General features: G+C 39.0%; 1 protein-coding gene across 1 annotated transcript; it reads right to left on the reverse strand.

Annotated features, from left to right (window-relative positions):
* Positions 1 to 3,664: 3,664 nt before the first annotated feature.
* Positions 3,665 to 25,164, reverse strand: ICOS (inducible T cell costimulator). Its single transcript, XM_015239991.3, has 5 exons — positions 25,046 to 25,164; positions 9,632 to 9,970; positions 8,842 to 8,948; positions 7,575 to 7,659; positions 3,665 to 5,582 (listed from the first exon to the last, which is right to left on the reverse strand). The coding sequence occupies exons 1-5, from the start codon at positions 25,101 to 25,103 to the stop codon at positions 5,542 to 5,544; spliced, it is 630 nt and encodes a 209-aa protein (XP_015095477.1). The 5' UTR covers positions 25,104 to 25,164; the 3' UTR covers positions 3,665 to 5,541.
* Between the last annotated feature and the right edge of the window lie 301 nt (positions 25,165 to 25,465).

Here is a 25,465-nt window from a genome sequence, read left to right on the forward strand (position 1 = left end):
TGCTATGAATGGGAAAATGTGGGGAGGAGATGGAAGAGACATGCAGGCTGCTTGGAGAAGGCTTTAGGAGAAGAAAAGGAGGGGTGGGGACTGATGAGGCACTGATGAGGAGGAAAGGGGCATTTTTAATGAAGTTCTGCTGTGCTTTGTGAATGAAGCCCACTCCCATTTGGACATGTTCTCCAAAGACTGGGAAGAGCTGTATTTTCAGTTAACATTTATTTCTGATGGAATGTCATTTTCTTCAATGTAATTCTGAGTGAGCTCAGAGATATCTGGATTTAATACTGGAGATTTTAGGAGAACTTATCTGATGTTTTAGACTTAAGGTGGAGTGTTCAGCTGCATTTAAGTCATCTTCTTAGCCTAACTCAAGACAGCATCTCCCCATAACTTCCAAATCTGGGGAAGAATAATGAAAAAGAGTGCTGTGTTTGTTAAACACACTGCAGTCATTTTGGACTACGACCATGAAGCTAAAAAGATGGAGTAGATAGAGACCATACTAACGAGACGTCACAAATAGGATTCAGTGTTTTTTTCTAAGAACCATACTTCAATGCCCTTATACGCTTCATTTACATGAAGACTAAAAACTCTTCCTTATGAAATGAGATTAGTGTTCAATCCTGTCTCAATGGATACATTTTCTTAAGGAGAGAGGCCAGTGGCAGACATCTGTGGTTTGGTTGAACGTTTTTGTCCAGCTGTCCATGCAGAGGCCAGATTCCTGGAGAATCTCCTTGGCCATAGCTGTTAGCTTCTTGAGGATGAGGAAATTCATAGGAAGCACTATGCTCAGGAGACTCAGGGAGAAAGGGTGTCTTTAGTCATGTTTAGAGCAGTCCCTGAAATGAGACAAGGATGGGTAGACTTAGAAGACAGAGAACATGAGAGTGCACAGGGGTGCTTTAAGGGGTTATTTCTAGATTTGATGATAGGCTGTCCCTCTGCCCTAGAGGGAGTCTATGGCAAGGTGGAGAATGCCTTAGATTTATACACTGAATCATAAACACTAATGGACAAGCTAGAGAGAAATGAAAGTTGTAATAGAGTAAAAGACATCCAAGGATAGCTTGCCTTACATAGGGAGGACTTGGTGAATTCGCCATTTTCATCTTACTAAGAACACAGACCCTGGAAGTGGGGTTAAATCTTGATACTGATGTGGTTACTACCCTGGAAAACTTCTAATTTCCCAATTCATCTTTTTCATAGCTTACCCACCCAGTACAAAAGAAAAGAAAACTGGAGTGGGTTGGAAATGGGAAGAGGGTGTGGATCACACATAGAAGGGGTCCCCTCTCATAAAAAGTGTGAATCGAGCAAAGAAAACCATGTAACAAGGTGAAGAGCTTTGTATTCTTCAGAATCTGAGATGACGCTCCCAAACAAGGAGGTAGGACTCTAGAAGGGCTCTGTGTCCCAGAGCACCAGACACCAGCGGGGACGGACTAGGAGGAACAAGCCACTTTGGGGTGTGATTCGGTCAGTCTCCTCAGAGATAGGTGGTGACTTAGAGGTTAAGTGAAAAAGGTAATCAATGGATTTTTCCAAAGGTGTAGATGGAGCCAAGGAAATACCAGGAACAAACAAGGGAGGATGTCGCACCAGGGGCCAGCAGCAGTGGGAAACCACACTTCCCCCTAGGCCTGGAGGGTGAAGCGTGTCTGAGCTGGAGCCACCCCAGGAGCTGAGGCTGAGACAAGGATTCCCAGGTAGGCAGTTTATATGAGAAGCGAAGGAAACACCAGTAGGGATGTAAGGAGGGGAGACAGGGAAGGAGCAGTAGCCAATAGAGGGGATCAAACCAGTAATCACTGTAGGCAATCAGACTGAATCCAACAGACAAACTGTGGGAGCCAGTATAAAACACAAGCCATAAGGTAAGCCACCCCAGGCCCAGGGAGCCACTGTCACCCCCAGCTGAAGACGGAGGAACACCCCAGCCTGGGGTGTAAGAGCCCAAACAGGGTGAAAAGGGCGTCCATGGGGTGGGAGGGAGGGCCCAGCATGGGGAGTCCAAGCCCCGAAAGAAAGAGGAAGCTACCCTGTGGGGGGGGGGGGGGTGAGACTAAGGTGGAAGATTGGTTTCATACTGGGGGATTGATCAAATAAGGAAACATACTAAGGATAATAAGAGTCAGATTTTCACTGTCATAAGAGAAACAAGTAACAGAGAAGAATAAATCTAGAAAGAACTCTACAGTGTTGTATTAGAATTAAAAACATAAGTGAGAACTCATCAATTTCTACAATACAGACATGGGCCCAGAAATCAATATAGACGGAAGTGTATCTACGTATGTAAATATGTATATATGTGTGTGTATATACACACATTTACATCTGTACTTTACGTATACATGTACATTTGTATACACACACATACACATTTACATCTATATTTGAGCGTCCGTGGGTGTGTGTCCCAGTTCTGTCCACTGAGTGTCCCAGAGCAGGGGAGTCCCAAGAGTGATGAGCATTTACTGATGTCTAAATCTTGGTTTCTAAAAACCATTGCCCACGCAGAGAAATAAGAGCTCCCTGGACAAACAACTGATTCCAGCACTGGGACGGAGAAAACGTGAGCTGAGCCTGGAATGTCTTGTTCTGCCAGAAAGCAAGGAAGTGCTGAAAGAATGATGGGTACATGGTCAAGGACACCAGAGCCGGTTTGAATAGGTTCCCACTGTTCAGGGATGGGACAACTTATGCATCAAAATAATATAAAGATGGTAACAAATGTTTACCCATTGAATAGAATAGGAAATCATATATATATCTAAATGAACAAATGAATAAATTGAAACTCTGATAAGTTACAGATGACTCAGAAGATTTCAAAGTATCTCCCCATAAATGATTTGTTAACTTTGAGGGGAAAAGAGTTACTTTACAGAGGAGAAGCTTGACAGACATCGCCTTAGTCAAGTGATCAAAATGAACGTTATCAGTAATCTAAGAAATCAAGATTTTTGAGCCAATAATAGGATGCAATTAAAAGAACATAGCATCGCTTCTGTGTTATTTTTGCTAAAGATCGCTAACTTAAGTTTAATTATGAAGAAACATTAGACCCACCCAAACTGAGGGACATTCTACAAAATAATTGTAATCTTCAAAAGAGCCAAGGCCATTAAAGTCTAGGCTGAGAAACTGTCCAGACTGAAGTTCACAACAGAGATGTGACAACTAAAGGCAGAGGGAGATTCTGGACAGAATCTTTTGCAAGAAAATACATTAGAAGGACACCTGGACAAACTTGAATGCAGTCTGAAAGTTGGGTGGCAGCAATGTATCCATGTTAATTTTCTGATATTGTAATTGTATTGTGTCTGTGGAGGAGAGTGTATATAGGAGTATATAAACATACATATATTTGCTACTTAGAGGTGATAGGGTATGAGGTCAGAAACTTAGGAGAAGAACAGTCCTTTTGCTGGACTTCCAACTACTCTACATTTGTGGTTGTTTCAAAAAAGAATTTTTTTTAATGAAAATGAAAAGAGCAACTGGTCCAAGTAGTGTTGGGATCTTTGAGGACAAGGTCAGAGCAGCAAGTGCTGGCCACAGGAATCGTTACCCTCCCCCAGGAAAGCACTGAGATATTTCCACTGCTGAATATCAGATGTTTATTCTTTAGCTTCCTACTAGTGCTAAAATCTATTTCATAATTAGCTCTTCTAAAAACCAATTTTTATTTCATAGAAATTGTAGCCTTTAATCATTCACTTTGAAATGTCCAGTGCTAAGGATGAGGCTGCCCTTCCGGGCACAGCCTGGACAACCAGGCGAGGCGGGCCACACGAAGGCTGTCCTCCCCACTTGCCCCCGACACAGAAAGCTGCAGACAACTCGGGGATCACCTTTGCAAAGCCAGCCAGGTTGTCCGAGTCAGCTGAAAGCCGAGAACACTGTACTTGATTCAAAATACCAATTCAGTATTGTACTGTACACATCCAGCATTACACATGCTTAAAACAATATAAGTATGCATAATGACACATCAGGTCTCACTTTTAAAGTAAACTAGAAGCAGGCAACTACAAATTTTAAAACCACTGAATACTCCCATTTGACCTAAATTGAAAACATTATCACATACATATTGGCTGTTTCAAAAACCTTGGGCATGCAAACAGGACGTAGAGAAAATATTTCAGCTAAGAATAATCACATGTTACGTGTACTTAAGAATCTTTCCAACCAAATCAAATTCAAAGGAAGACTGACTTGAGGGGCCAGGGCCAGTCTCCAGGCTGAATGGTTTCTAGGAGAGGGAATCATGCAGATGTTTCCTGACACATCTGGGCTTCTTCACAAATCCTGAAGGTACAAATGCAGGCAGACCCACTCTGATCCCCAGGGTGACTTCAAACTCTGGGGGCAAGAGCACCTGGTTGTCCTGGCGCAGCAGAATCTCTCAGCTCTGGGAATCCCAACCTGCCAAGCCCAGAGGCAGCAGCACGGCCGTGGTTTGGCAGCGACCTCCAAGAACTGCTGCCTTCGTGCTGAACCGGTCACGGGCTCTACCCCCAGGACAGGGCTTGACAGCGACAGATGGGTTTCTTTGTTTGCAATTTTAACATGAGCTACAAAAACAGCCTAACTTGTGATTAATAGCACCATGAAAACATAGAGAATGGTAGAAACCAGTATCATAAAATGAAGTCACTTTTGATTCTAGACAATGCTTCCTGCCCCTAATGTCAACGAGTCAGCAAAGTAAGCCACTTTAACTGAATTTGGGGAAATAAGATGTCATTCTGGAGTAAATATGCTTGTTTATGGAGAATGTAGGCAAGTTATATTCATCAGGCTGCAGCAATATATATAATTGAGCAGCAGAAGGAAAAAAATGTAGATGCAGCTCCCTACTCAGAGTGTCTGTCAAATAGTTACGTGGAAGTATTTTTAAAAGGAAAATTGAGGGCAGAAGAAGGCTTCTAAACTCTAGGTGCAGTGATCAACTGGGGTTCAGAAACTGGGAGAAGAGAGCCGTGTACAAAGGTACTAGTATGCTATAGTTACGCGTCCACAACTTAAAATAAAATAACTACAGATTTGAAACATCTCCCTCCACTGTCTGAGTGGAAAAGAAATGCTCATCCCTATGGGAAGAAGAGGTAGTCTGTTAGTGAAATGCAGACAGATTCTGGCCTTCGCCTGCCCATTTGCTTTGCAGATTCAATACCCTTGGCATCTTTGAAACATTTTTGTAGATGTGTTTGTTTTACTGGCTGGTGCATTGCTAGAAGCAGATGTGAAGACAGGGATTCCATCCCAGTGAGGTCTGTTTGTTGAGCACACATGAGCGGGGCTTTCTGTAAAGCTAGTCGCGAGAGGGTATTTGTTTTGAGAGAACCCAACAGTACTGAGGCAGTCTGTTAAAATCCCTGCGGACTGATATAGTCACTGATCCAGATTGAACAAAACACCAACAGGAGACCATATGTAGTCAAATCAAGTCAGACTCTCTGTGGTCCAGGACGTGAGGGAATCTTGCTCTTCAAGTTGGAGGGAACTGGCCGATGTGGTTCATGCCTGGGTGCCAGAGAGTTCCAAATTAGGGGTCACATCTGTAACAAAAATTTAACATAAATTCTTAAAAGGCTCTCCACGTGCCAATCCCCTTCAATAAGCTTTCCCTTTTCCTCTGCCTCTTGTAGACACACACGCATATACATACACGCAGACATGTACCCCATCCTAATTCTTCTTTATTCTTCGAGACTGCGCACCAGCTCCACATTTTCTGTGGCATTTTACCCGTCCTACTCCTGACTCCTATAGCAGGCTTTATCTGCACTCGACATTTTGCAAGTAATTGAGTATTTTTGACACTATTACGTGACTCCACCCTCCATGCAAACATCTTACCTCTCCCAATGGCGTTACAAACTGAAAACAAGGACTGTCTTAGATCTTCCCTCCCTCTCTACCCAATACACATTACTCAGCACAGTGCTGTTCACATAATAATCACACAACAAATACTTGACAGAGGTGCTGAGACATGCTCTGCCTGGTACCTGTAATGCTTTCAGAATACAGGAGAAGGACACTGCCTACCCTCAAGAAGCTTTCAGTCTGGCCGTTTGGAGTCCCTGTCGGCTTATGTGTAATTGCACGATAGACTCTAGGCTTGGTGGGTGGACTGTGAAACTGCCAACTTCTGATTCCAGCTGCAGTTCGGGTGGACATTTCTGCCTACGCTGGCGGTTCTAGCACAACAGTCCCACCATGCATTTCTCTGCTTTTCTGCCTCAGGGCTTGCTCTGAAGGCTTGAGAGCAGGCTCATTGTCTGCACAGAGCACAGCTCAGAAATAAAGGAGATTCATGCACCCTGCAGGCATGGGAGCCAGTGGATAAATGCCCGACTTGCCAGCCTTCAGAAGAACAATTCTGGGAGATGTCTGCATACACTTCTCAGGGGTCCTGTGGCCTCTGGCTGAGATCTGAGTAATGCAACCTGCATTTGGTTTTTCCTCGTTGCCTATCTCACTCTCCCTGCTCCCCCACCCCTTCTTCCTGGGGGCACCTTCCAAATAAACTACTTGCACCCAAGTCTCTGTCTCGTGGTCTGCTTTCAGGGACCCAAAGTAAGACAGACACCTTATTATGAGCACAGACATTGAAAGGATGAAAGGTTCTTTTCTTTCAATAGCAAAGTAATGAAACACAAGCTCTTTCGAGTGTCAAAGCTATGATATCAACAATCACGGGAACCAAAGAATCACTGAACACCCTGGGCATCAATTTCTTTCATCTTAAAAATGAGGAGATGGACAAAAGGAGCACTCATCTCCTTTCCATGCTGTAATTCCGTGACTACAGATGCTGTGTGCAGCCCTTGTATACAAGTCCTTCACCACAGAGTGGTGGCAAAAATGCAGTGGCTTCTTTCTCGTGACAAGCCTCCCATTAGTGCAACCTCAGAAGCGTAAGATTTATTAAAAATGGATACTTCTGACTCCCTGGGATGCTCCTTAGCTTGAGAACACTCAAGTTGACAACACTCACACTGAAAGGAAAAGGTCAAAGTCCCACTTAATTAACCTTCCACAGCCATCCAATTTCTCATGCACATTCTTTACATCGAAATAACATCTTCACCAATTTCTCCTTCTTCCCCTTGGGAACACCTGCCTAGATCTTTCTTCCAAATCTCAATTGAAAAATCTCCCTATCTCTGTATCTCCCACAGTGCCTCACTCAGTAATACACTTAACTGATACTCAATAAATCTCATCGTATGACTTAATGAACTTTTTAACAGGGAAGACTTGGAATCCCCCCCATTTTTATAATATCAGTGAGAAAATCGCCTTGCTACAATAGTGGTTTATGAACTTCTGGGTTATTTTTAATAGTGGTTTACAAACTTATTGTTTATTTTCAATGAACTGGAGAAAGTAAACTTGCATCTAAAATAAAAATTTGGTTTTTTTTTTTACAGAAAAGGGTAAAATTCACTCTTAGAGACATTTTCTCTTCCTTTAAAAATTAAAATTTTAGACGTCTTGTAAAGAATGCTCTTCCCTTCCCAAACCCCTACAAGTCGCTGTACCTGCGAGTCTAGGCTTCTTCGCGGTGTTCACTGCAGCCATGAACATGTACTCACTGTTAGGGTCGTGCACGCTGGAGCGGTACTTCTGCAGGAAAAGTCAGAAACATCGTTTGTCCTCTGCCTTTCCCCATCTCCGTTCCTGTGCTGTGTGTGTGTGTGTGTGTGTGTATGTGTGTGCTTGTGACTGCTGTCTACTCTTTGTTGAAGCGGTATCTGACAAAGTGTTATAACGTGACTTAGCCTCCTAACTTTTGGCTAAGTAGGAGAACAATATGCAAATGGATTTAAATAAAAAGACTCTGCTGAACAAGAGTCTTTTCTCATTTATGCCTTTACTGTTCTTTCCCTAGTAAACATAGACCATGGGGCCTCATCTCACTCTCTTCCTTCTTTATCTCACTTTTCAAACTCCCTTCCAGCACTGCTGTGATCACACTGGGGATGTACCTAAGGATGCTAACAACCTTACCTAATACAGAGAATGGTGTAAGTTCTTTGACTGAGAATCTGCATTGGGAAAGACTAAAAGAATATCCCCCAGCACAGAGAGATTTTTGTTGTTATCATTGCTATTGTTTTATCTTTCTGCACAGCTTTTCAGTGGTTTTCTGTAAAAGCAAGGAGTCCTAGTAACTTACCAAGTAAAGAAGCTGGCAAGGTGGGGGAGGGCATAGCTCAGTGGTAGAGCGCATGCTTAGCATGCATGAGGTCCTGGGTTCAATCCCTAGTACCTCAATTCAAAATAAATGAATTAATTAACTTAAAAATTAAAAAATAAAAGAAGCTAGCAAGTTCCTTCTCAACTACTGATGGCTCCTTATAAGACTTCCTCACTGATTGGTTTTTAATTAACTAGTTGAGGAGAACTTATAAGTAATACCTTCATCTGCCCTGACTCTGGAAACTTAGAATCAAATTTGTAGTCCACATGGAATAATTTTTAAAAGTCAAAAGCATCTATTTTTACATTTTAATCTTCCTCCTGCCTTTTTGTCTTTCCATGACCCCAATTTCCTCATCTTTTTTGAATGATAATAATAACATCTCTCTCTGTAAGCCACTGAATTCTTTTTGGAATGAAGCAGCTATGAAGTAAATAAGTTTCCGTTCCAAGTTGGTAGTTTAATTCAGAGGCAGATCTTGAGGACAAGAAAGCGTCTACCTGTTGATCAAATTACTCTGGTGGGAACAGTACGTACTTTGATGAGTAAGTAACTGCTGATATTCCTCAGTACAGCGGGGGCAAGTGAAGATCAAGGTTGCTCACCTTTTTTGTAAGCCAACATGTAAGGACGAATCCAAAAATGTAGACTACAACAAAAGCTGCACATCCTATGGGTAACCAGAACTTCAGCTGGCAACAAAGCTGTGATTCTAAGTAGGAGAAAAGATATGGGTAAGGAAAACTTCAGAATTAAATCTCTTCTGTCAGTGCTGAATCACAAGTTCATTTAAAAGAGCTGTTGAATCAAGTGAAGCTTGTCTTCGTTACAATCATGAAATCCAGTAAATCGTAAATAAAAAACATCACCTCAGTATGATAGCAAGGATCCAAAAACTATAACCTAAAAGACTCTGTGCACATATGTGTTTACAAATGTGATTAATGGAAAAGACTTTGCAGTCTATATTTTTGCAAAACAGTAACTAGGAAAAATAATGTTATAAAACTATTGTTTTCAATCATTTCACTTAATTCCACAAATCCCCAAACCAAAACCTTAAATTTTGAGTGAATAGAGGGATAGTCATTAAGCCTTGGGTTTAGATATTTGTCCTAAATTTTTCCTGAATTCTAATAGTATATGTGTTTTAAAGACAACATGACCTATTTCTAATGATTAAATTGCATATTACTGGTTAATACTAATTATTTTTATTATTAATAAATGCCTTTGCATATTTTTTTCTTGCATATTTCATCATAAATTATTGCCATCAATTGTACCAAAATGAACTCTGGTGCAAAAGATACTTATTTGTTTGTTTTCCCTAATGAGAAAAACAGTTAAAATGCATGTGTACTCTTAAGTTTAGAAGATGAAAAAAAGTCTTACCATAAATATTCAAATATTCTCTGCTTAGTATATCTATATGAAAAGGAGGAGGATCAAAAATTGATAGTTTGCAGATGTAATAGCTGGCATGAGAACTATCCAAGTTATACAGGAAAAAAGAGACACTGTTATTGGATAATTCAAATTGACAGAAGTTCGGATTCTTAATGGAGACCGTGTTTCCGCTTTCCTGTGTCTTACTGAGCTCACAGAGCGTGTTCTTCCCTTTCAGCAACTGCATTTTAAATTGTCGGACAATATCAGGGTATTTGCATAAGATCTGTACACCTCCATTGTGAAATATAAACATCTCAGACTTGGCAGAATCATTGAATTCTCCTGGATAAAAAAATAAAAAGAAAACAAAGCAAAAGTGACGTTTTATGATTTTCTTGCCTTAATAATTATATTTGAACACAAAAGTAATCTCTTCTCTTCCTAAAGTCACTTTTATTGCATCAAAACGAAAGGACTTCACAACCGAAAAATAGAACATGAAGGTAAAACTGTGCCTTAGGAAAAACACCTAAGCAGAGACTTGTTTGTATATATGAATATATAATACGCAATATATTAAATAATGTATTTGCATAGGGTGTACCAAACAGAAATGATTCTTACCCTTTGGCAGATTTCATATTGGAGACAGATGATAAGCAAGTAAATATACAGTAATACACCATAAATCATGCTAGGAATGTAGTACAATTCAAATAAAGGTGGTTGGGCTGTAATTTTGATTACAGAATCAGATAATGTCACTTTGAGAAAGAGACTGAAAATTGGAATTGAAGAAGGATTAGCACCTTAGTCAAAGAATGAGAGAGCTGGGGAAAGACGTGTAGTTGAGGGGGAAAAAAAACTTTTTAAAGGACAAAATAGCTTTAAAAATGAATAATGATATATAAATATATATTTACAATACTCCTTCCTGCTAGAGAGCGAAAGAACAGATAAATCATTTTCAAATGATAGAAACGTGTCTTCTCTGAACCTCCTTCATTGAGAACTGAATCTAAGTCTGATGATAAAAGTCCTAGCCCCAGATTTTTGTTTCTTTTTTCATTTTTTAAAAATAAATTTTAAGCTTATAGGAAGCCAAGGTTGTTTGGGGGAGCTACATAGAGATCACAGAAGGAAGAAACTGAAATAATCTTGGCCTGGTTGCAGATTCCAAGTTACTCAATTATAAGTTCAAACTATTCTTTGCCTTCCTTTTTTCTTTCTATTACTTCTTTTTTTTTTTTAATGTGACAAAGTTTCATGCTGAAATTGGGAAAAAATATTATTAGTTTAAAGTTTGAAATCCCTGTTTTTATTCTTGAGAAAACTATGTAACAGACTCAAGGAATTTTTAAGGGAAAAAAATTACCTAGTCCTTCCATTCTAGTGAAATAGAAATACTACCTGTGATTTTTGCTCTTTATCTTCCAGATCATTATTTTATACGGGAAACATATTACTTTGTGTTCTCCGATTGTCATTTAATGTTATATCATAAACATTCCATTTTTTACATAGTCATCATAATTATCTTTTTAAATAACTATATAAAAGGCCATAATGTTACTCGATCATAATTTGTTAAAGCATCCCACTAATGTTGACTGTTGGGGTTATTTTCAGCATTTTGACTTTTATGTAAAAATTTGACATGTGGTCATAATGTCTAAAAACATTATAACACTACGCACTGCAATGCTGCTTTCAGAAAGAACTGTTCCACTTTACAACAGGGCTAGCATTCTACAGGAAGATTCAAGTGCCACAACCCTGCTTCCATTAGTGCATTATTTTATTTAAGATTCTCCACAAAAGATTGCTTCTTTTTCTTAATATCTCTAGGCTTTAATTCATGTCTCTCATATTGCTAGGGAATAGATTTTCAAATTGGAGATTTGACTGTGAAAACACTCACAAGTGTTCTAGATTTCAGATATGGCAGTCTAGATTATTTAAATCAATTCCCACACCAAAACATCTAAAAAATGCTGAATGAAATGTCTAAAAATATTAATTTAAAGGATTATAAAGAGCTGAAAAAAAGGGAAGAGAGATTACTAGGTAAATTTGAAGAACCAGAATCTAGAGAGATAAATAGCTTAGAAGTTGCTCTTACTCTGAGAGCATGTGCTGTTCTCCCAGATTCAAACTTTTGTCTCAGTTCTCAGAGTCTGCAAGTGAGAAATCTATTTAAAAAAAAAATACTCTCCTCCATAATCTGAGATCCCAAAGGGTTACATCCTTAAAATACAGGTAAACCAGCCTTCATGTGGACTATAGTCCACCTTCAAAGCACTTCAATGGTCCAGAAAATCTCAATAATTAAACTTTGTTTTAGGTGATTTTAGATTATTATCACCTCTAAACTTTTGAAAGTGAGAATGTAAACTATTCCAGGAAGAAGAGATTTACATCATAGGCCTTAAATCATATCTACAAATAATACCTAATTATAATGACAAACACACCATAAAAAATAATCAGACACCAAGAAAACAAGACAACAGAAACACAGACTACAAAAACAAATACACAGTCATATACTTAAATTTTCAGGCCCCTAAGATAAGACAACTGAGCTTTCTATGTTTAAGGAAATAAAAGACAAACTTGTAATAATATCTATCGAGCACAGGAAACAAACAAAAAAAAGTCAACTGGTTTGAAAAAGAACCAGCTAGAACTGGCAAAAAGCACACCAACTGAGATTAGAAACTCAGTGGAGAGGTTAATAGCATATTAGATAAGGAGACAGTTGATGAACTGAAAAATTAGGTTAGACAAATTATTCAGAATGCAGTTATAATTCACAGATTCAAGAATCCCAACAAATCACAAGCAGATTTGTTAAAAAAATGCACATCTAGACATATCATAATGAAAATCTTAAACGCAGCCAGAGAAAAGAGACTGATTACCTTTAAAGAAGCAACTGTTAGACTGACAGGTGGTTTCTCAATATCAACACGAAAAGCCATGATACAGTGGAATTACGTCTTACATCTTCAGTGTGCTAAAAGAAAGTGTCAACCTAAAACATTTTGTCTAGGAAGATAGAGAAGGTATACGTAACCTGAAACGTTAATAAATGAGGTATGTATATTGTGAGTTCTTGCATAATGACTAAACAAATACAAACATAATAGGCAACCTAAATGAATATCTCAAAATTCAGTATGCTGCCTCTGTATAAAGAGGAAGTGGAGTTGGAATCAGAAAGGAAAACTCCGAGCGGAGAGGCTTCTGTGTGCTGACAGTGTTTTACTTCTTGACCTGCGGTGACTGTAGGAATAAGGCAATATGCTTTTTAATCAATCATTACATCACACATTTATGTTTGCTCACTTTTCTGAATAGATGTTTTGTTCTAGAATAAAATAGTTTTCAAAGTATACAGAAGAAAAATAATGCTTGTTTTATTTTAAAGACAGAGGGAACAACAAAAGCAAAATGCACAGGGAAAAAACTGATCGAATGAGAATGGGTCTAATCTACCTTGGATTAAAATGAAAGGTGATTTGCACGTGGACCTTTTTGTCTGGAAGTAATTCTGTTGCACTACTATTGCTTTGATGCTTATGTCTTCACTGCCTGTTGCAGAAGATAACATCAGTGGGCTGGTTCACGGTTCCTTTAGAAATGCTCACAGCAAATTTCCCAAGGACTTTAGAATGGCAGCGTGTAAACCACAGAGAAATCTTGGAGCAAAAGTGGCTGCGGCCACCTCGTGTGCCCACAGACGCGGATGCATTGTCTTCTATTTCTGAAGATGGTTTTGTCAGCAGCTTTTCTCCTTTTGTGCCCATACTACGCTATACCATACTACAACCCAACACAAGGGGAAATATCGTGATTGGAGGTGCAGGGTGATGGCAGTGCGATGCAGCGGTTCCCAAGGAAACCAGAGGAAAATTCTGGCTTTGCCATTAGCAAGTCTCTGTGACAAGGGTACCGATCTGGATATTAGTCTCTTCATCTATGAAATGAAGAAGTGAGACCAAGACATCTTAAAGTTCTTTTCAACACTTACTCTCTGTGGATTCAGGATGAAAACATATCCATATGAGACCGTGAACAACCAAGAGTTATGACTTTGCTGTTGGGTCCTCCAGAGGGGAAACCATGTTTCCATAATCCTCTCTCCGTCCCAGCATCTTACTGGGCTATTCCAGGAAGTCAGGAGAAATGAAAATAAATGAGACTATCTTCTTGGCCCATAAAAGCATTTAGGTATGACTAGAAGACGATCTAAGTTTTTCCTGAGTGACAGTGCCAAGGGTGTGGCCACTGACACCAAAGAAGTAAACTGGAGAATCCAAAATGTCGTTTCTATCGGGCACTCTTAATTATTCAAATTATTCTTTTTAATCTAAAAACTGCATAGGTCATTTTTTTATTATTAAATGTGGCCATAAGAAGCCAGACTCAAGTTTAACATACTCAATGCTTAAGTTTTCCATCTGGACAAACATTTGACAATTCTTAGTCTGTTATTTGAATGTTTTCAACGAAAGAAATCAGTTATGGCATTTAATCAATTGCTTTATAATTACTTTGGCCCCTGTGGGACAGATATACTCAAATACCTAATCACAAGTTCTCTTTAGCCTTTGATGATGTTTGAAATAGAGTATCAAAAGAAGATCATTCCTGTAACCATGACTCAAGCATTTAAAGGATAGACAATTTAAGGAATATCTGAATACCTTAGTTTCTTATAACTGCAGAAGCAGCTGGAATATTTTCTCTGCCTTCTCTGGATGTTCTTATCTGCAAGTCTAATATTCAACCAGGAGTGCTGATGTGATAGCATCAATTTTTATAGTCAGTGTCTGTTTTTACTGGGTCTCCAATCTGGTCAGTTGCCCTGCCATACCAGTAGTTGAGAATTGTGAGTGTCCCCCTCATCAGTCTCTTTCTTCTTGCTCTTTCTTCCTTTCTATTGAGCCTCAATTTTCTTCACATACTACCTTTTAATATCAAATCATCCTCCGAAATATCCTTCCTCATACACACTGTCTGTACATGTTTCAGACATCCTGTAAACACCCTGCCTTCACACTTGTGTTTCCTGTAACATGATTCAACCACTGCCCAGCATCATACACAGTCAAACCTGGCAAGCTTCGAAATGATACAGCAAGTCTCAGTTTTCCACGTACAGATAACTGATGGCCCAGACAGATTAGATTATTTGTCTGAAGTCATACAACTTCTGGAGCACATGAAAGATTTGGGGTACAATCTGAGGTTGAAGTGCCACTAGCAACAACCAAAGGAAATGTAATGGAAGCAGACAACCACAAGAAGCCAGAGAGTAGTCACTACAGACTGAGTCATACGGGATTTGTCTACAGGAAGAAAGCCTAATTTCCTGTATTTCTGTTTTGTGTCCAATAGAACCTGTCTGGGCTTCTCTTCCATCTAAACTGCAGTTGGTCCAAACCAGCATCATCTCTCTCTGGGATTGCAGGAGCAGTCCTAATTTTCTGCTCTCACTCATGCCATTGGACCATCCACAACCCTCAAGGAAGCCAGAAAAATCTTCTTTCATCCATAATCAGATGGTGTAATTGTCCTGCTTATAAAACATTCATCTCATCTCAGAATAAAAATCTAATTCCTGATCCTTGTTTCCATGACCTGCATGATCTACCCAAGCTTGCTAACATCATTTAGACCAGTCACTCACAGCACTGCATTCACATTGCTCTCCTTTCTATTCCTCAAAGCAAGAAGCTGGTCCCCAGGACTCTGACTTTGTTGTTTCTTTGCCTGGAATGTTATCTCTGATTTTCACATGGCTGCTTCTTACTTCTCCAGTAGCCACTGAACCACTCAGGCCAAAGTACACACCAAGTCGTTTTCTAGCGTATTACCTGAGACAAAGTACCATCGTCTGGTTTATTTATTTACATGTCTGTTGTCTGGCTGCCCTATATAATGTAAACTTTAAAACCAAGGACCTTTTTATTTTATTCACTATCCTGAGTATCTACAATAGTGCCTGGTGTGTTGTACATCACAATAAATATTTACTGAATGGATGAATGGATGGGAAGATGGTTGAATATGTAGATCTCAGTGATATTATAAGTCTGGGGGGATAAATCATAGAGTATAGAATATAAGCACCAAAGGGGCTCTTAGGAATGATCCTGTTAAACCTTTTTATTTAAAAATTTACATCTAAATTTGTCAAACTAAACTGTGGCCAGAAAAGTGAGTATCTTGCCCAGGATTACATGGCTTACAGCTGGGACATGATCCTAAGGTTAGCAATGGTATGTTGCCTTTCTTCTGCACACAAGTACATGCAAATATACAATCAAGCACAAAAGACACCTCTTCAACTAATGAACATATCTGCCTGTGCTTTAAACAAGCAGGTTCTTTAACTATTCTAAGTATCCACTGGGTCCATAAAAACTTGTTTAGATGATTGAAGATTTTCTTAGCTCTTTTGTGTCTATAGAGGGGAAGACGACAGGTTTAAATCTAGTTGATTATTTGCATCCTCCAGAGTGCAGAACCATTAAATTTGCCCAATGGATGGCCAGGACAGGTGCCCCTGGACCAATGATTGTTCTAAAACATCCAGATATTTTGTAACCACAGCATACTAGTGATTTGTAACAGAAACGCCATGCTATAACACTGAGCACTTAATGCCTTGTTAAGAACACAAAAAGGAATGTTTTCTCTTGAATCCCGGTGCTGAGACTTAAAATCTCCATATTAAGACTTCATTTTTGTTTTTCTACCACATCTATTTACTTCTTGTTGGTATTCCTGGATTATAAGTACTCGAGAAAACAAGTACCATATCTTAATCACATTGATTACCTTGTCTAAAAGTTGCAATCTTTCCAATAGAGATTCTCAAACCTGTGAACTGCTGATAACTATGATTTTTATAACATTATTGTTGATATCAATAGACTGTTTCAAGACTAAAATCAGAATCTTCATATTAGATGATTTCTCTAGATCTTCAAAATTTTAAATGACAAAAGCATTTGTATCTCCTTTTAGGGGAGCTGTTAAAAAAATTCTCTGAAGAAAAGGGTCATTCACCTGAGAATTGTACTATGGTTCAGAAGTTTATTTGCAAATTGATTCTTTTAATATCTAAACTATTTCATTTCTTCAGTGTAAGGTTGCCTTGCTAGAACCCATCCTGCCAGCACTCTTTATAAGCAGTTGTATGATAACCTGGTTGAAATTTTTTTTGGCAAAAGCAGTCAGAAAACCCACACAGTACAAGGGGTGTGAGACAAATCAGCAATTTGACTTTATCCTCCTTAACTCAGACTTCTAACCACAAACCTCCACAAAGGTCTCAGAGTGATAGAAAGATAAGATCTCCTGAGTTTGCAATTATTGATAGTGCTTATTAAAAATAATTTCTGTAATCCAGCACTGATAAGCTTTAGCTTAGCACAGCACATGAATGTGTAGGAAGAGGTGATGTTCTAAAAACTGCAGTGTTTATATTAGGGTTTTGTTACATTTGATCTAAGAAATTCTGGCCTTTAAAAAATATGCTTTCTACCACTTTTTTTTCACTTTTCATAAAAGCGCTGTCATTTCTTGTAAGTCTACTAGCTGAAACTTTTAGAATCTCGATTAGTGGATTTTTATAGATGCATCATTTCTATATTTACATTATTATTCAGAGGCATCCAGAATCTAAAGTAGGGATTGAAATCATTAGCAAGGGTAGGCAAAATAAGCCTAACTTAAAGTCCTAATATTTGCAGAAAGGGAAGGCAAAAAAGTTTGAAGAGAAAAAGAAGAACCTCAAAAAAACCAAGACTATACACAGGCGTGCACACACACGCACACACAATGTGTGAATTGTTTTTATTCTCAAAGGAACTCTGCAGAGAGGGTTAAACAAACTTTGGAGCTCTAGAATGTATAATTTTTTAAAAAATGAAAGATTGATTTTCTTCTAGTAAAAACTGGTTTTATTTGTGAAAATGGAAAATTCCAGAGGTGTTATTAAAACTTTGTAGCAATATTTACGGAGTAATTAAAATAGATTCTACACTTTACTCTAGTAACCCACAGTTTCATCTCCAGCCACACACATCCAGTCCCTTATTTCCAGTTTCCTTTCTATATCTGTATCTGGATATCCCCTGACACATCAAGAGTAACATTTCCAGACTGAACTTAGTATTCATTCACCAGACCCAAGTCCTTTCCTTCAAGGAGTCATGAGACTGACCCTTAGACCTTCAGAGTCTTCCCCATTTCTCCCTCTGTCTGGCTGTCCTGCTCCAATAGGTCACCAAGTTTAGTTGGCTGTAGGTCATGAGTGACTCCTGAATTCAATTGCTTTTCTCCATTCCCATTGCTAGTCCAGGACCTTTTCCCTCATCTGTGGAAGCATCTTCTCGACTAGCCTTCTCAAGAACAATCTCTCCTTCCAAATCCACCTTCTATGCTGCTTCCAAAATTGTGTTTCTAAAAAGCGTTTCACTCCCCAGTTTAAAAAATCTCCATTACATTGTTGCTTATGAGATAAAGACAAAAAAACAGAAACCTAAATTTTCTTGGCATGACACAAAATCCTTTCACAACTTCCTAGATCGTATATGTTAAAGCTACACTGAACTTTGGGGCCAAACGTTTTACATTGTTACTTCTGTTCCCATAGACTAGAATATCCTATTACCCCATTATATGCTTAGAAATCCTCATTCATTCCTCAAGAATCGTTGTTTTTTTTTTTTTGGTGGGGGTGGTAATTAGTGGAGGTACTGGGGATTGAACCTGGGACCTCGTGCCTGCTAAGCAGGCACTCTACTGCTGAGCTATGCCCTACCCCCAAGAATCATTTTAAATTGGCCCTAAGACCCAGATATAGACTCCTATCTCTATACTCTCAATGAAGCTTTGTTTATACCAAAATATTTATAGTGTGCATAAGCTTAGATCATCATTATTTTTGTCTGTATTCCTCATTTAACCATAAGCTTCACAAGGGTAGAGACTGAATCGTGGTCACTTAAATAATCCCAGGACTGGGAGTCTATTAGAAGCTCAATAATAATAGATGAATGAATGAGTAGAAGAAGAAGGAGCCTGAGCATAGTTGGTGAATGCTCTACAACGGAGTGAGGAGATGAGCGAGAAAAACAGAGGAAGAGATCCTGTCTATTGGATAATGGAGAGTATTTGTTTCCAAGTCCAAAAGCAAAGACTCAGAGTGAATGATGCCCAGTCAGTTCTCTGAAGCCCAATAGGTCTAGAGTTATATAAATATCTAAGCTTAAAATCATTGTGTGCTTCCCATGCATTTAAGGGTTTAAATGCATTACATGCAATATAACATCTGATGTTCAGGACAGCCTTTTAAATCAGGTTTTCTATTTTTATCCTTATTTTACAGATGAGGAGACTGAGGCTTGAACAAGATCCAGGGCTATAGAGGCAAAATGACGGGGAGCCATAATTTGAACCTGGACAATCTGAGACCAGAGTCCATATTCCTAAGGAGCCCCTTAGTGCAATCATGTAATCCAATCCCTAATTTTACAGAAGCTGAAGCACAGAAGCTAAAGAGACTTGCTGAGAAAAAAAGAAGAAATAGAAGAAGAAAAGGCTTTTAATATTAAGCTAGATTTAGGTTATTTTCAGGCATTTCTTTTCCTTCAAGATATATTGAGTATAAAATTGTCCCAACTACTTAAAGTAGGATTCACACTGGTGCCACATATGTATTTTATGACTGGAAAGATCATCATACACCAAAAAATATGTAAAATCATTTATTTGATGTGAAATTACATTGTGTTTAACACACGCATTTCCCTAGACATCTTCATTCATGAGCAATTGTGTGTTGGGCTGCCCTGTGTACTTGAACCTGCTACAAAGTCTGGATTCTTGCTCTGATGGGGTCTAAATTCTTGATGAGTATTCTGTAATTTATCTGCCCATAGAAATGTAAAACTATGGATTTACATACACAAGAAATTTCTATCATAGTTAAATAAGTGCAAACAGGAGCTACTGACAGATTTTTGCTTTAGTCTTAGTACAGAACGAACAGAACTTGTCTTGTGAGTGTCGTAGAGGTTTTATTTGTTGTTGTTGTTATTGTTGTTCGTGAATGGATTTTGTTAAGTGTTGAGCCCTAGAAAAATATAAATGTTAGCTGTAAAGAGTTTGATTTCTCATATTCGAAAAATTCCATTTAAATGATCCTTAATTGCTCATTGAAAGGGCCATGTCTGTGGCAACATGACTCAGACAAACAAAAGACTCTGTCAGAACTAGTGGTTGACTGACTCAAAATTCTTGAGTCCATCACCTTTTGTAAAGGACAACCTGTTTTTCTCAGCTTTTCCTCCGGCAAAGTAGACCCAGGCCTCAGCGGGTTATGAAGGAGACAGAAGAGGTTCATCTCCCCATTTCTGACTCTCTTTTTAAACTCACAAATCTCAGTCTGTTTTGACCAACCACACACGCCAAACTCATGAAAAAGAATTGTTTTTGACTAACAGGTTTCATGTGTGTTACATATTTTCTAAATACTTAAGTTCCACTTTGCAAAATATAGTTCTGAATTTTCCTAAGAAGGTATTGAATGCCACATTCTTATTATACTTAGAATGCCCAAAATGTCCAATTTGATGGACTCCATTTATTAGAATAGCAGTAGCACAGAGATTCCATTCATGGAGTAAATGTGGCCTTTCCTTTGGGCATTGAAGGCTACAGATGATTGCTAAATATATATATTTTGAATTTGCAAATCCCAGTAAATCTTTTTATGTATAAAGCTCATATTCTTAAGAGAGGGAGACAGCATAAGCTGTGGATTTTGCTCTGTTTACAACTGTGAATACCGAGGCCAGTTTTTAAAAGTCAAACAAGTCTGTGAATATAACAGTGAGCGAAGCTCAGATGAGAATTTAGGTCGTCCCTACACCACCATATTTTGTTTCAACTGAGAAATGGGAATATGCTGCTAGTAGTTTTAAAACTGTAACACCATTTCATCTGAGGGAGTTGTTACCAGCAATGGCAAGTTATGAAAGCCAATTTCTTCACTAATGATGAAGAAACAAGGGTCTCAAGATCGTCCCTGAGAGTGATAGGCATTTCTAGAAAGAAGGGGAAAAGACACAGGAAAAGATACGATGAAACAACTACTGAGAGAAAAATAACCTTGAAATTTAAACAAAAACAAAAAAACTTAAGTCTGCAGATTGAAAAGGGTCACCCAACACCAAGCAATGTTAATGAAAACACTCACAGAACTAGGCACATCCTAGTGGAATTCCTGAATTCCAATACTGAAATGAATAGCTTACAAGATTCTAGGGGAAAAAAAAATTTAAGTTACTTGCAAAGGAATGAGAGTCAGACTAGCATGGAACTATTCACCCGCAACCCTAGAGGCCAGCAGACAGTTGATGAATACCCACAGACTATTAAAAGAAAAGACTGCTGTTCGGGCATCCTATTCCCAGAAAAGGTATTGGTCACCCATCAGAGTGAAGGAAATAATGGAAGTCTTCTGATCATTGGATCAGAACAGGGATAAGACAAGAGCAGGTGGCCGGAATGATGCTGCCATGGAAAAGAGGTGAAGTGGGTGTAAAGAAAGAATTCTTGAACCAGGAGAGAAATACTGTCGGAGGAAACTTAGCAATGATCGACAAGTTTTCAGTTATTTCAAAAAAAAAAACCCATGCATGGGGCAGGGGTGCACTACCAGGAAAGCATGAGAATGGGAAGAGAACATTTAGAAGTTCTCATGTCACTGGAGGGCTGGGGAGTAAACACATCAGGCAAGGCCATTGTCATTATTTACTTTACTGCAATAATAAATAAATGAACATTCTATCAAGCTGCTCTGAACACGATAATGACTTATTCAACTAAGAAGTGTGTAGTCAACCTTCCAAATTACAGAGGGCAGGAGGGGCGTTAAAAGAAACTTCATCATACCAACAAAAATAAGAGACGCCTACAACAAAGGAAAATAAATAGAAATAAATACAATATTGAAGAAATAAAATCAATATAGATTTAGCTTGCTGAGCGGGAATGGCCTGAATTCATCTATTGAAAGAAAAGTGGGCAATGTGGATTTTTAAAAATTCAGTATGAACACTAGAAGGAGGTACTAGGAGGAGCTCAAAGGTTAGCACAGCTCTGCAGCTCCACAGGTCTCATCCTGAACTCTGGAGAGGAGCAGGTGCTGGAGATGCCAAAGGGCTGTTTTGCCTGAGGTGCTGGAATTCAGGAACCACTGCTTCACTGCCTTGGTGACAAAAGCAAGGCTCAATATTTGCAAAGTTGGAGTTAAAATTAAAACCATTCACTTTCCCCATCAGAATTCTGCTTAGAAGGTGCACGCAGGAAGCCTTCCATAACCAGGTAAATTACCATAAGGGAAGAGATGGTCAGCTATTCCAATACTGGGTAGCAAAGGACCAGGTGAAATTTCACACTGAGATGGGAATGGAGGGTAGAGTGGCAAAGAGATAGACAGTAGTGTTTCCTGCCGCCCTGGTTTAACATTCTAATTCCTTAAGGTCTTGCCTTATCGTTAGCAATGACAAGCATTTTAATAATTTAACTGTACTGATGTACCTAGAATAAACCAGTCAAACCCTGTGCTTAAAAAAAAAAAAAGGCTCAGAATGAGCCTAAGGGTTACCCTCGCAGCTCCTGCCTAGAGCACATCATGAGACATGCACATTTATTAAGCACCATCTGATGTTGGATCATTCCCACTCCATGGCTTTCAAAGTGGTCTTTCCCAAACCAGAATTCATTAGGTCACCTGCATGGTCCCCATTGCCCAAAGGTCTAGAAAGAGTGTCTTCCAAATGTAGAGTGTCGCATTTTTCCCTCTTTTTTACAATGAGGAGCCTCCTGCTTTTCCAGAATCATTAAAAGAAGATTACTTTGTTAAGTTTGACATTGAAATCAATGGAATATTGGGAACCACCAAGACTTCTGACCTCTTAACTCACCAACCAAATAACAAAACTGATGAGAATTTCTCTCCTTTGAGATTGATGTTATATCCCCACTACTTCAACATGGTGGGAAGGAATGCCAGACATATTTGAATTCTAATCTTGGTTCTGCCACTACTTACTGTGTAACCAACCCCTTAGCCTTTCCTGGTCAGAGAGTCTTCAAACATTAACTGAAAGTAAGAATATCTACCTCTTCATGGGATGAAAAAGCCTACATTGTTAGGAGGATTAAAAATATGCCAAAGGAAAGGAACTGCAAGTGCTTGGTTTACTTCAGTTTGGCTCTTTACTTTGCATTTAGAGACTTTGAAAATGGTAATTGCTGGGTAATGCAATGTGATGATATTTGTTAGCAGTTTACTATCTCTGCCTAGCCATTCACGCCCCAATTTTGCCACCTATCAAATAGGAGAACAGCTTGTCACGTGGCATGGTTTTCTGTGTGATGAGCATGAACATTAGTTTTATTCAATCAGAATCCAAGATAAATGTCATTGCAAAAGTACAATTTATTCATCAGCTTAGTCTGACAACTAGAAATAATTCCACTTAGACTGGATCTATCCTTCCCCAGTGGTAACACCATTGCTAATTCAAGTCCCCTCAGCACAGTATCACCACCATAAATACCCAGATGGGTTTGGCACACTGGGATGTTTTTTGGCAGTACAAACAAACCCTTCAATGACTTGAACCCATGTTCTTGGGAGAAAATCCAAAATCCTTCAGGTGGAATATATGGTCTGAATGGTCTAGCCTCTGCTTTCCTTTCTGGTCTCCTCTTGCATCATCCCCTACCTCTTCTCTCTCTGTACTCAAGCACATCCACCTTCTTCCAGCTTCCTGATTGACTTCATTCCTTCCTGCCACAGTTCCTTTGCACTTACTCATTTCATAATAGGGAATGTTCTTACCAACCCTCCCACCGTTCTTCCCATTTACTCCTATTTGTCCTTTAAATTTTAGCTCAAGTGCTACTTCCACAGGAAAGGCTTGGATGAACCCAGTCCCCAACCACACCTCCACACCCACCCAGTCTACACAAGCATCTTTGTTACATCCTCTGATAGAATTGAGTTCTGTCTGTAATTGCCTTTCATTCATGGGATGATTTGATTGAAGTCTCTCTCCCCACCATTCAGTTAGCTTTGTGAGGGTAGGGACAGATCTGGTTTTGCTCATCGTTGTACACATGGCACTAGCACAGGACCAGCTGCATGGCATGTGCTTGGTGCTGAGTGAATGAAGGGATGAGTGAGTGAATGAATGAATGAATGAATAATCAGTTCCGAAGCTATTCACTTGTTGCTCATGCTGCTAAAGGATTTCACTAGGTTGTAGAAAAGACATAGTTAAACAAGCCAGCAGCCCCAAATTGCCCTTGGGACTGAGACGTAGACTCTAGTCCCTCATTCCTCTTTCCCCTTAAGGGCATTGGAGCCACCTTGAGCCTCCGCGAAATCAAATACTGGACCAATGTGCTTTTTTTTTTTTAATTTTTTGGGGAGAAAAATAAAGGCTACCTACTTCTGGTACCACTGCAAAATTTATTTCTAAACAAGATTATATCTCCTAAAAGTTTTACTTTCACATTTCATTTTAGTAGAAATTCCCCATTTAGTATAATTCCACTTTGCTTTTTCCTAACCTCAAGCACATGATTCAGAGATAAAGATAAAACAAAAATAATAGGAAATGTATCAAGTAAGAAGCAGCAGAAACATGTATATTAATTTAGTTGTAAGTAGCATAGTTTCAACCGTTCAAATGGAGTCTAATATACGCCATCTAAGAGAAAGAACTGAGGACTTTAGAATGTTTTCCGTTTTTATTTTTGGTTTTGTTTTTTTTTTTAAATGTCTACCAGGGCTAGGGAGGGTTTTTACATCATCCACTACTCCCTGGCCTTTTGGAAGAACCCTGACATCAGTGTCAGAAAAAACTCTATGGCAGCCTGGACGTTTCTGACAGAAGACCAACCAGATATGATTAAAATCAAAATCCTTCTTTTCAAAGCCCTTCCATTTTAGTTTCTCCTTCAGGAATAGTGTCCGGCCCCAGTGCCAGGACTATTTAATTTTCATTCTGTTGACAAAAGTCATTTTGCCTTTCATCTTTCTCTGAGAACAGTAAGTCACTCTCCTGCTTTATCCACTAACAGGTAACTTCAAGCAGGTAATTTAAAATTCTAATGGTCTGATGAGACATTTTTCTTCGTCTTAAAACAGTGACATAAAGACCCATAGCCGTGGGCTTGGGCTCCTCTGCAGTTGTACTTACTCTGTAGGGAAAAAAAAAAAAACTTTCTGTTTGATGCCTAACTTTTCTACCTTTGATTTTTCTTTACATTCACTCGAGTTATAATTTAGTAATAAATATTCAATAGGCCACTTACCTGTGAGAACTTCAACTTGGAAGCAGAGGAGAAAGAAATACCAGAAGTCTGACTTCATGTTTGCCAGAAGCAAAGGCAGCTCTCTCCTTCAGGGCTCGAAGCTGACAGTGTGTTCATGTTCTCACTATTTTCTATTTGCTGGTAAGGAAGTGGGTTTTGTGGGGGTTGATGTAGTGTCACACTTACCATCAAGGTAAGGAGGTGTCTCTTAACTGATGTCAATGGCTCTGTTGCATTTTTGCTTATGGGGGCTAAGTTTAATCCATGGATTTCTGGTGATTTTGAAGACAGAGGAAAACTTTACCCCCATTCTATTTCCAAGAAAACAAGTGAAAGAGACAAGGCAATTCTTTTCACCCTGTTCCTCTGAATCAATAGTTATTGGTAATAACATGATCTAAAATTAACCACATGGCAAAG

This window comes from Vicugna pacos, chromosome 5 (assembly GCF_048564905.1).
Source record: "Vicugna pacos chromosome 5, VicPac4, whole genome shotgun sequence".
Taxonomy (NCBI): domain Eukaryota; kingdom Metazoa; phylum Chordata; class Mammalia; order Artiodactyla; family Camelidae; genus Vicugna; species Vicugna pacos.